The following is a 14,023-nucleotide window of genomic DNA, read 5'->3' on the forward strand; positions in this document are numbered from 1 at the left end:
AATTACAAGTGACATAGTCACTTTGATTCTCACTTGCTAGAAGTTATATAAAAAGTTTTAGAAGTTAAGCGTTAAAACACAGATTTTGGATATTTAATTATTCTGTTCCTTGTGTTATCACTGCACTATCACAAATAATTAAGTTAGCAAAAAATATAATTACTTGGCCACGTTACCAAGTAAAATGCAACTGATATAATTATGAAAGATCTATACAAATAATACCTTCCCTAATAAATACAGGGTTTCCTTTGAGATTCTGCACATCAATTTAACTTTTACTTTAAAGCAGTCACCTTGTTGTCGAGTTGGGTCCATTCCACTGGGAAGTAATGGCTGACTTCCTGGGACACCTCCAAGTGCCTAGCATATTTAGTAAAAATAAAAAGCAGTAAGTATTGTAACTATTTATAAAATAAGAACTTTTAACAAGTATAGAATGCATTTGAGTATTTCCCAAGATTTTTTTCAAGCTGTATTTTTTTATATTGGATTATATTTTATTTACAACAATGTTAGTTTTGGGTGTACAGTATAGTGATTCAGTTATATTGAATATATGTATCTTCCTTTTCAAATTCTTTTCTATTATAGGTTATTACAGAGTATTGAGTAGAGTTCCCTGTGCTAGACAGTAGGTCCTTGTTGATTATCTATCTTGTGTATACTGGTCTGTATATACCTGATTTATCTCCCCCCAACACCTTTCCCTTTTGGTAACCATACATTTGAAGTCTGGGAATCTGTTTCTCTTTGTAAATAAGTTCATTTGTATCACTGTTTTTAGATTTCACATAAGTGCTATAATATGATACTTGTCTTTCTCTTACTTCACTTAGTATGATAATCTCTAGGTCTATCCATGTTGCTGCAAATGGCATTATTTTTATGGCTGAGTAATATTCCATTGTATATATGTACCACATCTTCTTTATCCATTCCTCTCTCAATGGACATTTAGGTTGCTTCCATGTCTTAGCTACTCTTAAGTAGTACTGCAATGAACACAGGGGTGCATGATCTTTTCAAATTATAGTTTTCTCCAGTTACATGTCCTTGAGCGGGATTGCAATATTATATGGTAGCTCTATTTTAGACATTTAAGGAACCTGCATACTATTCTCCATAGTGACTGTATGAATTTATATTCCCATCAACAGTGTAGGCGGGTTCCCTTCTCTCCACACCCATTCCAGCATTTATTGTTTGTAGACTTTGATGATGGCCATTCTGACAGATGTGAGGTGATATCTATTTTTGATTTGCATTTCTCTAATAATTGGTAATGTGGAGCATATTTTCATGTGCTTTGTGGCCATCTGTATGTTTTCTTTGGAGAAACATCTATTTAGATCTAATTTTTATTGTTTCTTTATCTTAAGCTGCATGAGCTGTTTGTAGACATTTGGAGATTAATCCCCTATTGGTTGCATCATTTGCAAATATTTTTCCCCATTCTGTAAGTTGTCTTTTTGTTTTGTCTATGGTTTCCTTTGCTGTGCAAATACTTTTAGGTTTAACTAGATCCCATTTATTTTTGTTTTTATTTTCATTACTCTAGGGGGTAGAGCCAAAGAGATATTGTTGTGATTTATGTAAAAGAGTGTTCTGACTTTGTTTTCCTCTAAGAGTTTTATATAGTATCTGGTTTTACATTTAGGTCTTTTATCCTTTTTGAGTTTATTTTTGTGCATGGTGTTAGAGAATGCTCTAATTTCATTCTATGTAGCTGTTCGATTTTCCCAGACCCTCTTATTGAAGACGCTCTTCTCCATCCATTGATCTATTTGTTGTTGTTCAGTTGCTAAGTTGTGTCTGACTCTTTGTGATCCAAAGGACTGCAACACTCCAGGCTTCCCTGTCCTCCACTGGCTCCAGAGTTTGCTCAAATTTATGTCCATTGAGTTGATGATGCCATCTAACCATTTCATTCTCTGCTGCCCCCTTCTCCTTTTGTCTTCAATCCTTCTGAGCACCAGGGTCTTCTCCAATGAGTTGGCTCTTTGTATCAAATGGCCAAAATATTGGAGCTTCAGCTTTAGCATCAGTCCTTCCAGTGAATATTTAGGGTTGGTTTCCATTAATATTGACTGGTTTTACCTCCTTGCAGTCCAAGGGACTCTTAAGAGTCTTCTTCAGCACCACAATTTGAAAGCACCAATTCTTGATAGCTCAGCTAGTAAATAACCTGCCTGTAATGCAGGAGATTCCCCGTTTGAGTCCTGGGTCAGGAAGATCTGCTGGAGAAAGGATAGGCTACCCCACTCCAGTATTCCTGGGCTTCCCTGGTGGCTCAGCTGGTAAAGAATCTGCCTGCAGTATGGGAGACCTGGGCTTGATCCATGGGTTGGGAAGATCCCCTGGAGAAGGGAATGGGTACCCACTCCAGTATTCTGGCCTGGAGAATTCCATGGACTGTATAGTCCCATGGGGTCACAAAGAGTCAGACACAATTCAGTGACTTTCACTTCACTTTCTTTACGGTCCAACTCTCACATCCATACATGACTACTGGAAAACCATAGCTTTGACTATTTGGACATTTGTTGGTGAAGTGTTGTGTCTGCTTTTTAATACACTATCTAGGTTTGTCATAGCTTTCTTTCTAAGGAGCAAGCGTCTTTTAATTTCATGGTTGCAGTCACCATCACCAGTGATTTTGGAGCCCAATAAAATACAATCTGTTACTGCTTCCATTTCCCCCCTCTTCTATTTGCCATGAAGTGATGAGACCAGATGGTATGATCTTAATTTTTTAACACTGAGTTTTAAGCCAGCTTTTTCACTATCCTCTTTCACCCTCACCAAGAGACTCTTTAGAGCCTCGTCACTTTCTACCATTAGAGAGTTATTATCTGCATATCTGAGGTTGTTGATATTTCTCCTGGCAATCTTGATTCCAGCTTGTGAGTCATCCAGCCAACATTTCACGTGATGTACTCTGTATGTAAGTAAAATAAGCAGGGTGACAATATACAGGTTGGTCGTACTCTTTTTCCCAATTTGGAACCAGTCAGTTCCATGTTTGGTCCTAACTGTTGTTTCTTGATCTGCACACAGGTTTCTCCGGAGACAGATGGTCTGGTATTTCCATCTTTAAGAATTTTCCATAGTTTGTTGTGACCCACACAGTCAATGGCTTTAGTATAGTCAATTGAGCAGAAGTAGATGTTTTTTTGGAACTCCTTTGCTTTCTCCATGATCCAAATATATTTCTGTTTATGTCACTCCTATACTGTTTTGAATACTGTACCTTTATAGTACAGTCTGAAGTCAAGGAGCTGATTCCTTCCTTCAGCTCCATTTTCTTTTTGAAAATTGCTTTGGCTATTTAGGGTCTTTCATTTTTCCGTATTTCAAAATTTAAGATTTTTTGTTCTAGATCTACAAAAACTGCCGTTGATAATTTGATAGGGACTACATTGAATCTGAAGACTTCCTTGGGCAGTATAGTCATTTTGACAGTATTCTTTGAATCCAAAACCATGGTATATTTTTCCATCTGTTTGTGTCATCTTCCATTTGTTTCATTAGCGTCTTAAGTTTTCAGAATACGGTTTGCTTCCTTAGGTAGGCTTATTTCTAGGTGTTTTATTCTTTTTGATGTGATGTAAATGGCATTGCTTCCTAAACTTCTTTTTCTGATCTTTTGTTCTTAGTGTATAGAAATGCAACATTTCTGTGTATTAATTCTGTAGTCTGCACCTTTACCAAATTCGTTGAGCTCTAGTAGTTTTCTGGTAGTATGGCCAGGATTTTCTATGTACAGTATCACGACCTCTACAGTGGCAGTTTTACTTCTTCTTTTCCAACTTGGATTCTTTTTATTTTCTTCTCTGACTGCAATGGCTAGGACTTCCAAACCTATGTTGAATAAAAGTAGTGACAGTGGACATCCTTGTATTGTTCCTGATCTTAAGACGAAATGCTTTCAGCTTTTCACTGTTGAGTATGATGCTCTGTGTGTGTCTTTCATATATGGCTTTACCCTGTTTAGGTATGTTCCCTCTATGCTCAATTTCAGAAGAGTTGTTTTTTTTTTTTAATTATAAACTGATAATAGATTTTTGTCAGATGCTTTTTCTGCATCTACTGAGATTATCATATGGCTTTAATTCAATTTGTTAATGTGGTTATCACACTGATTGATTTGCAGATATTGGAACAATCCTTGTATCCCCGGGATAAATCCCACTCGATTTTGGTGTATGATCCTTTAATGTATTGTTGGATTTGGTGTGCTAGCCTTTTGTTTAGGATTTTGTGTCTATCAGTGACATTGGCGTGTTACTTTGTTTGTAGTATCCTTGTATTGTTTTGGTACCATGTTTGAGGCTGGCTTCAAAGAATGAGTTTGGGAGTGTTCCGATCTCTGTAATTTTTTGAAACAGTTTCAAAAGGATAGGTGTTAACTCGTCTCTAAATGTTTGATAGGATTCACCTGTGAAGCCATCCAGTCTGGGGTTCTTTGTTGGCTTGGGGTTCTTAAACCAAAGTTTCGATATCAGTGCTCGTGATTGTTCTAGTAATATTTTCTATTTCTTCCTAATTTGGTTTTGCAAGATTGTACCTAAGAATTTGTCCGCTTCTTCTAGGTTGTCCAGTTTATTGGCATAATGTTGTTTGTCTCTTACGATCCTTCATATTTCTGTATTCACTGTAACTTTTTCATTTCTGCTTTTATTGATATGAGCCCTCTCCCTTTTTTTCTTGATGAGTTTGGCTAAAGCTTTACCAATTTTGTTTATCTTCTCACAGAAGCAGCTTTTAGTTTCATTGATATTTTGTACTGTTTCTTCGTCTCTATCTCATTCTTTTCTGCTCTGAGTTTATGATTTCTTTTCTCTGCTAACTTTGGGTTTTGTTTGTCCTTTTTCTAGTTGCTTTAGGTATACAGGTTAGGTCATTTATTTGAAATTTTTCTTGTTTCTTGTAGTAAGATTGTATTGCTATAATTTTCTCTTAGAGCTGCTTTTGCTATATCCCGTAGGTTTTGGACTGTTGTATTTTCATTTTCATTTGTCTCTAGGGAATTTTTTTATTTCCTCTTTGATTTCTTCAGTGATCTACTGATTGTTTAGTAGCACACTGTTCAGCTTCCACGTGTTTTTTTTTTATTACAATTTTTGTTTGTAGATTTGTACTCTTATTGCATTGTGGTCAGGAAAGATGATTGATATAATTTTAGTTTTCTTAAACTTATCAAGGCTTGCTTTATGGTCCAGTATGTGATCTATCCTGGAGAATATTCTACACACATTTGAGAAGACTGTGTATTCTGCTGCCTTTGGATGGCATGCTCTATAAATATCAATTAAGTTCATCTGGTCTAATATGTTGTTTAAGACCTGTGCTTCCTTAATGATTTTCTGTTTGGATGATCTGTCTATTGATGTAAGTTGGAGGTTAAAGTCCCCCACTTTTACTGTGTTACTGTCGGTTTCTCTTTTTATGACTGTATTTGCCTTATATATATTGAAGTGCTCCTATGTTGGGTGCATATATGTTTACAATTGTTATTATCTTCTTGGATTGATCCCTTAATCATATGCAGTATCCTTCTTATAACATTTTTTATTTTAAAGTCTATTTTGTCTGATATGAGCATTACTATTCCAGCTTTTTAAAAAAAATTTCCATTTGCATGAGAAATCTTTTTCCACCTCCTCACTTTCAGTCTTTATGTGTCCCTAGACCTAAAGTGGGTCTCTTGTAGACAGCATATGCATGGGTCTTATTTTTGTAGCCATTTAGCCAGTCTGTGTCTTTTGGGTGGAGCATTTAATCCATTTACGGTTAAAGTAATACTGATATATAGGTTCTTATGGTCATTTTGCTAATTGTTTTGGGATTGTTTTTATAGGTCTTTTTTCCTTCTCTTTGTCTTTTGTTCTCTTCTCTGGTAGTTGCATGATTGTCTTTAGTGTTGTGTTTAGATTCCTTTTTCTTTTTTGTGTGTATATTGTAGATTTTTGATTTGTGGTTACCATGAGGATTTGATATAGCAGTTCATGTATACACAGACTGTTTTAAGTTGCTAGTCTCTTAATTTCAAATGCATTTCCAATATCCTGCACTATTACTTTCTTCTTATGATTGCTGGATTTGATATCTTATTTGTGTGGATGATTTCCCACCTTTACTGTATGTCTGCTTTTACCAGTGAACTTTCCCATTTGTAATTTTCTTGTATCTAGTTGTGGCCTTTTCTACCTAGAGAAGGTTCTTTTAGCATTTGTTATAAAGCTGGTTTGGTAGTGCTCTTAACTTTTGGTTGTCTGTAAAGTTTTTGCTTTTTCCATCTAATCTAAGTGAGAGTCTTGCTGGATAGAGTAGTCTTGGTTGATTTCTCCCTTTCATTACTCTAAATATATCATGCCATTCCCTTATGGCCTGCAGAGTTTCTACTGAAAAATCAGCAGATAACCTTAATGGGAGTTCCCCTGTATGTTATGGGTTGCTTTTCCCTTGTTACTTTTCATGTTTTTTCTTTGTCTTTAATTTTTCTCAATTTGTGTTTCAGTGTGTTTCTCCTTGGATTTACCCTGTATGGGATTCTCTACACATCCTGGACTTTGGTGACTGTTTCCCTTTTCATGTTAGGGAAGTTCTCAGCTACTATATCTTCAAATATTTTCTCAGACCCTTTCTCTCTCTGTTCTCCTCTGAGACCCCTAAAATATGAATGTGTTGGTGTATTTTTCTGTTGTTGTCCCAGAGGTCTCTTAGACTGTCCTCGTTTCCTTTCATTCTTTGTTCTGCAGCAGTTATTTCCAACATTCTGTCTTCTAGCTCATGTGTATGTTCTTCAGCCTCATTTATACTGTTACTGATTCCTTCTAGTGTATTTTTCATTTCACTTTTTCTACTGTTTATCTCTGTTCTTCAAATGTTCTTAGTTCTTTGCTAAAAATTTCTTATATCTTCTCGATTTGTGCCCCATTCTTTTTCTGAGATCCTGGATCGCCTTTCCCATCATTTCTCTGAATTCTCTTTTGGGTTGAGAGCCTATCTTCACTTCCCTTAGTTGTTCTTCTGGGGTTTTACCTTGTTCCTTTATCTGGAACATATCTCTTTGCCACCTCATTTGGTCTAACTTTCTGTGTTTGTGGTCCCACTGGCTGCAGGATTATAGTTCCTCTTGCTTTTGGTTGCCTGCCCTATAGGGCTGGTTTAAAAGGCTTATGCAGGCTTCCTGGAAGGAGGGACTGTTGCCTGCCCAGTGGTGGGTGGAACTGGGTCCTATTCCACTGGCGGGCAGAGCTGTGTCAAGGGCTATGTGTAGAGGTCATTAGAGGTGGCTGTTGGCTCAGGATGACTTTAGGCAACCTGTCTGCTGATGGGTGGGACTGTGTTCCCATTCTGTTGGCTGTTTGGCTTGAGGCATTCCAGCTCTGGAGCCTTCTGGCTGTCAGTTGGGGCCAGGTCTTGGCATTAAAAATGGCAACCTCGAGCACAGTTCACACCAATGAGTACCTAGTACCTCCATCAGAGGTGTCCTCATAAGACTTCTATTTTACATTTTGTGAACTTTACAGGTCTGTACACTTGGTATAATTTCTTAGTTTTAAAATGATTCCACTTTGCCCAATTTTGTGGCAAACAAAAGAGCTATTGTTGGAAACAAAATCTAGGCAAAAATTGTCCTATTTATCCCTGAGAAGTTTAATGCCCTTCCCCAAAATCAATTTATTAAGGATACAAAAATAACTAATTTTTCTTCTTAAATGTAAATTATTTCTACAGATTATTTTACTCACTGGGGATTATAATAGAAGCAGAACTAAAATGTCAAGGGGCCAATTGATATTATTTTGAATAATCGTATTTTCCCTAAGAAACTATTTAGAAAAATAACACTCCAATTAAGTTCAAACAATTTGCTGAGTGGAAAGAGAACTAGAACTGAAGAAAGGTGGAGATTAACAAACATGGTTTATTTTACTCAGAGGTGTAATACAGGTTACATGCCGAATTGTAAGTTTCAAATAGTCATCTGAGCAGCACTTAGACCTGGACCAAGCTATAAATGATTTAAATATACTGACCCTATGAAAAATGTATATATACATATATACACATAATCCTGACAAGGATTAAACCTGACATAATCCTGGCAAGAATTTCTATGAATGTTCACTAATTTAACTTAAAAACAAAAATATTTTAATTTGTTTAAAATTTTTAATATTTCAAAGAAAATGTGCTATTAAAAAATTTCTATATCCAGATCAGAACTATTTCCTTAACTGTTATATTGGGATGCAGTAATTTTATAATCCTTTGATTTTGGTTTGTTTACAAGCACACTCAATGTCTACTTATTGATTTCTGATTAAATGATCTATTTCCTGCTTACCTTTCCAGGCTAATTTCTTGCCACTGACACACTGACATTCTAACTTCGTTATTCCAAACCTCTTTCAGTTTTTTTTTTTTTCAATTCATGTACTCAGTACTGAGGATTATATTTAGCCTTCTTCCTCCTTTTATTTGTACCAGTCAACAGTTTCTCCAACACTGAGATGCCTGGCTTTCATTATCTTAATTATCTTTAATATCATTATCTGCCACTTCCATACGACTCCTCCCTGCCTCCCTGAATATCTTAGCGTGCAGGGAAGTGAGGGCTTCTTATGTACTTTTATAGGTCCTTATACCTCACTCTTATATGCTCATGGTTTGTCATCCATCTGCTCTGTATCCCCGATAAATGGTAAGTTCAGAGACTGGAAGCTATCTGTGCCTGTTCAGAGTAATAAATACTTATCAAAGGAAGAAAAGAAATTTTTCACTGGACAATTTTAGGAATCATCAGTGCCAAAGTCATAAAAATGGCCTAGATTTCAAGAATTGAGAAGAAAAAAGGTCAAAAACAAAGATAATTTTCTTAAAATATCAATGAGATAAGAAAGGAAAAAACTGAATAGCTAAGAAATTAGCAAGCGGACTGGGACCATTTATTTCAGAGTGCATGAGGGGAGTTTCAAGAAGTGGTCAATACTATCAAAAGTTATAAAGAAGTAAATTAGGAGGGGTGAAAATATATGATTAAACAACATCATTTTCAATTGTGAGCTTGAAGTTCTTCCTTTTTTAAGTCTTGAAGTGATTCTAGTTTAATACTCTGATTCTAAATTTCTTTCATGTTTATAAAATTATTTATTTTGCATATTTATTATTATACTTGTTAAGAGATTTATTTCTGTTTTGCTAAATTTCTAAATTTCATTGGTAATACCATGTTTTATCACTGGAAATAATTTTCTTCAAAAGTTTATTTTTTTCTTGTTTGTTTTGAAGTATTAGAACAATTGACAAGTCTATCTGCTATTATCACTAATCCAATAGAAATCTTGACCAAGGTCAAGTTGTCTTTCAAAATGACTCTTAACCCACATTTAACTCTTTAGTCACCAGTGTTTGTCTTTTGGTAAGTCAAATCTTTACTTTTTAAAAACATTTTGATCAGTCCCAGGATGACCAGATGATGGTTTTATTCATCAAAAGGGTATGATCACTGGATTCTTTAAACCCATAATATCAGGAAAAATAAATTTATACATTTTGTGGGTTAATATTATATTCTCATATTTGTCAACATGTCAAATGTATTCCATTGAGACTTAACTAGTCACAAATTTTGGGACACATTCTTTGCTTTATAAAAGATCTTCACTTTGACAGAAAATAACACTAATGATGAGGATGCTTAATAACAACAAATAGAAAGTCAACAATAATATACACTTGTGAGCCAATATACCTGTTAACAGAGTTTCAGGAATGGTGAGAAATTCTAATTCTATAGTGTCAATAAATCAGTAACTTATTCTTGGTGCCACTCACTAACAGTCTCTGTACTTCTGGCTGTCTTGGTTTCCTTAGCAGTGTTGAATGAACACTGAATTTTTCAGATTAAACATTTTATCTATGAGAAGGATAAAGACCTCCAGGTTATGGATGCTTCAACACCACCAACCTATTCTGACAGCTGAAACAATTCCAGTGTAATTTCTGTTTTCCCATAGGTATTTATTCTTTGCAACCTTGCAGATTTTTGTAATTTTACTTTTCCTTTCATCATTTTAGACACTATTACCCCTTCCTGCATTTTTGGACATAGTGATATTATACCATGTTCCAAATACTCAGTCCTGTAAATATACAAACAGGATAAGCCATTGTGTATTTAGTCCAGAATCATGAAAACTGCCTCGGAAATAATTAATTGTAACTTCTGGAGAAGCTCTTTATTAAAGGCAAGTCTTCTGCATATTCAAATGACTAGTCAACACCACTGAAGAAGTTAAGTTTACTTTTTATTTTCTTAGATACAATCTACCAATAAAATAAAGTTTTGATCATTTCAAATAGACTAAATTTAAAAGTTTAACATATTTTATAGACATCATCCCAATTAATCACCAAAAATAGCATTGCCAATTCTACTGTAATGACTACATAATGAAATTGAAGAACTGTTTTTTGTTGTTTGAAAATGTTGTGCTATTAGTTAACAGCGTAAATGTTGTTTTAGGAAAAGTTTAACAGTTTGCTCAAAGTTCTTTAAAAACAATAGTATAAATGTAAATTATTATAAATTTGAAAGATGTTTGGATTAATAAAGCTTAACTATACATGGGGAGGAGGACAAAAAAGGGCCACTCAAAAGAATACAATTGTTTTAAAATATACTTAGGTAAAGACTGTTCAAAATTATTGACAAAAAAGAACCCATATTGTAACTCTTTATTACCTTTTTTAATTGCCTCTTTTAAAAATCCAAAAGCATTATATATTAGATCTTCAAAAATATTTCAAACAAACAGCCTAGATTTAGAATTCCACATTTCTACCGCCAAAACACTCCTCCTTCCAAAAGTCTTTCATTTTGTCAGTTTCTTTGGATGTGGAACTTAGCCTAGTATCTCCTATGTAGCAGGCATTTCAACAGTGTCAAATGGATGCAATTACAGTAATTCCAAGGTATTTTCATAATTCATATGGAATAATGGAGTCAGAAAATTCTCACATACATAGGGAAATTCACATTTCCCTAATGTAGATTCTTGCTATTTAGTGGCTAAGCCATGTCTGACTTTGCGACCCCATGAACTACACAGCACGCCAGGCTTACACACCTCATATATCTATGGATATATCTATGGGTGGTATGTCTGAAACATCATGAAAACTGCAGTGAAAGATACATACTTTTTGTCCTTAAAAAGGAAATTTAAAAGGCTCAGGCACCTATAAGCAGATCTGACTGTCAATATACACAGGTTCACCCACAGAGAAAATAAAACTCCCCATATGTTGAAACGCTTGGCATCTGTGTACTTCTTTTTCCTATTTCCTGCCATGTTCCCCTGGTCCTATGTACTGACTGCAGATTCGGCCTGAAGGAGAAAACTCCTCCAGCTGCTAACGTGAGGACTTCAGCTCTGTAGCAGTGGGATGATGCAGCATTGCTGCCTGCTTAAAGGCCTCCCCTGGGGATGACTGTGGGTGCTGGCACGCCCTGTTGTATGTTAGGACACTTCAAGGACACTAATTTCAGTAAGAGGAGAGGGAAAGCAAAGCTCCGTTTTATCAAATGTGCTATCAAAGAAAACACAATTTTCTTGTTTCATTTTTTGGTCAGGAAGCAAGCAGAAATTTTTTAAAAAAGAAAAAATTTATTGTGATAACAGGCTTTACTTCAGATCTGGGTAAATGATAAAAACAATTGAAAGTGACAAAACAATTATCTTAACATAAATATTCCAAACAGTTAAGCGTTTAATTTACTCTTGTTTTACACACACACACACACACACACACACACTGTCTCTAGTCTAAACTTAAAACTATAACATACCTGCAAGTAAAAACTGTGCTTTATTCTCTTTAGCAAATAAATATTTATGCTATTGATAAACTATTTGAGGACAAAAATTTATGAAATCTCAGAACTCTTATAGGTAAAAATAGTTGGATAATCTATTGTTAACTACTGACCTAACCCTCCTAGAAGAAGCTAGTTATATGCCAGATACGTGACTATAATTGGGCTAAATTGATATGTTACAGCCATGTTATTGTAACTGTATAATATAAAAATAAACTTAAGTATGTTCATAGAAAATTTCACTGCCATCCTTTACAGTGTAATCTGCATTTACCAAAATCATACATATTTTGAAGGTTTGGATCAAAGTATATGGTAGACTCCAAGGGTCAGCAAACTTTTTCCTGTAAATATCTAGATAATAAATATTTTAGGGTTGCAGGCCACCTACCATCTCCATGGTGCCTCAAATCTCCTATTGCAGTGTCAAAGAAGCCACAGACAATGCATGAATGAATGAATGTGGCAGCATTCCAGTACAATTTTATTCACAAAAAGTCAACCAAACTATGGGCCAACCGCTGATGTAGATTATACATCATTTTGAAGTACCATAAAATGAAATGAAGGATAATTTAGCATTTTTATAAGAAAGAAATATATGTGACATTGTCAAGATCTTTATTGACTCTTTAGAAAAAACAAAAATACCAAAACATCAAACTTCAGTAGCACACATAAAATCTTACCTGGTTAGGTATCCTCAACGGGGGCCTTGGACCTCCAGGGTATCGAGGTGACATAAAAGGCTATTGAAGTAAAACAAATAAATAAACAAAACAAAAAAATGTAAAATACAGATCTGAAAATAAACTGCTTTGAAGAATTTTAGAATTATACAAAACATAAATTTACTTCTGTGGCTAATTTCAGTAGAATAAATGCTTTTGAGAAAAATTACCGTCCTATTTTTTTTAGTTTGTAAAATATCTGGAAAAACTGCCAAATTTTTTTAAAATGTGAATTATTCTTAAGATAATGCTATATAATTGGCAAAAGGTAAGATTAAGAAATTTAGGCAACTGAATTTTAGTAACAACTTTAGGAAGAGGATTACTGGCTACATCATTGTACAAGTTGGATTCTGAGTATATTCTTTGGACCAAATTACCCAATTTGGTTTTTGTTTTCCTCTAATAATTTTAAAGTTGCCAAATTTCTTCATCTTTTCTTTTGTTGTTCTGTTTAAAATGGTAAAGGCATTTCTTTCCCAAGGGACATTTGTAGTTAGAAAACCTCCAGCTTTCTTTCATTAAGAGTTTGTTGTAATTCTAAATTGATTATAAATTTTAAAGTTGAAATTTCTTTGCATATTTTGAGCCTAGCAGACTATGAGGTGTGTACATTTTTAATAGACAGTTTTTATCAAAGTATAGTTAATTTATAATGTGTTAGTTTCAGATGTAAAGTGATTCAATGATACACATACACATATATGCAAACATATATATATACTTATTTAGATTATTTTTCATTATAGGCTATTATAAGATATTGAATATAGTCCCTGTGCTATACAGCAAGTCCTTGTTGTTTATTTTATGAATAGTAGTATGTATATGTTATGAGGTGTGTACTTTTATTAACAGAAAAATGTTAAAATACAAGTTGATTAGTTAGATGACTCAGAGGCTGCTAAGATGTGCTGACTCTGACAGTCTCAAAACTATCTGAAAAATATGCTAAAAGTATCATTTTGATGATTGTTCAATGTTGAGTGGAAGAATATTTTTGACACTTAGATTTGAGCACAAATTTAAAAAATTATTCAAAATTTCATTTTTATAAATATAATTGTTTGATTATATATATTTTTATATATATAATTGATTACATGTAATGTAAGCAAATTATCAACTCTGAGGGGCTGAATATTAACTAAAATATTAAGAATGAATTCACTGAAGACTTGTACAACCCAATTCTACAGTAATTCACATAATTCTAAATTCCATTTTAATAATACTTTCTACAAATATTTTTAGAAATTAGACCTGCAGTTCATGGCTACACATATTTTCTAGGGTTATTTACAAGCAGCATCTGAAAAATAAAATTATAACAAATTTATGTGGTATAGACTTTCTCTTTTGGAGACTCGGACACATCAATGAGAACTTTAGAATT

At 34.2% G+C, this 14,023-nt stretch overlaps 1 protein-coding gene and 1 long non-coding RNA gene across 43 annotated transcripts in view; one reads left to right on the top strand and one right to left on the bottom strand.

Annotated features, from left to right (window-relative positions):
- Nucleotides 1-14,023, top strand: part of LOC147369883 (uncharacterized) — a 192,638-nt gene that overhangs the window by 94,186 nt on the left and 84,429 nt on the right. The gene's annotated exons all lie outside the window — the stretch shown is intronic.
- The window catches only part of SSBP2 (single stranded DNA binding protein 2), a 311,630-nt gene that overhangs the window by 54,757 nt on the left and 242,850 nt on the right, over nt 1-14,023 (bottom strand). For all 37 annotated transcript variants that reach the window (XR_015168031.1, XR_015168030.1, XR_015168029.1 and 34 more), the window contains 2 exons: nt 12,586-12,645; nt 297-363 (listed from right to left, as the gene is read on the bottom strand). Coding sequence is in view for 18 of the 37 variants with exons in the window: in XM_086412832.1 (XP_086268958.1) it covers nt 297-363; nt 12,586-12,645 (127 nt within the window). In the remaining 19 variants the exon portion in view is untranslated. The remainder of the gene's footprint in view (nt 1-296; nt 364-12,585; nt 12,646-14,023) is intronic.

Source organism: Bos grunniens, chromosome 7 (genome assembly GCF_055505025.1).
Source record: "Bos grunniens cultivar Pamir isolate PY7600 chromosome 7, Bosgru_T2T1.0, whole genome shotgun sequence".
In the NCBI taxonomy this organism is placed as follows: domain Eukaryota; kingdom Metazoa; phylum Chordata; class Mammalia; order Artiodactyla; family Bovidae; genus Bos; species Bos grunniens.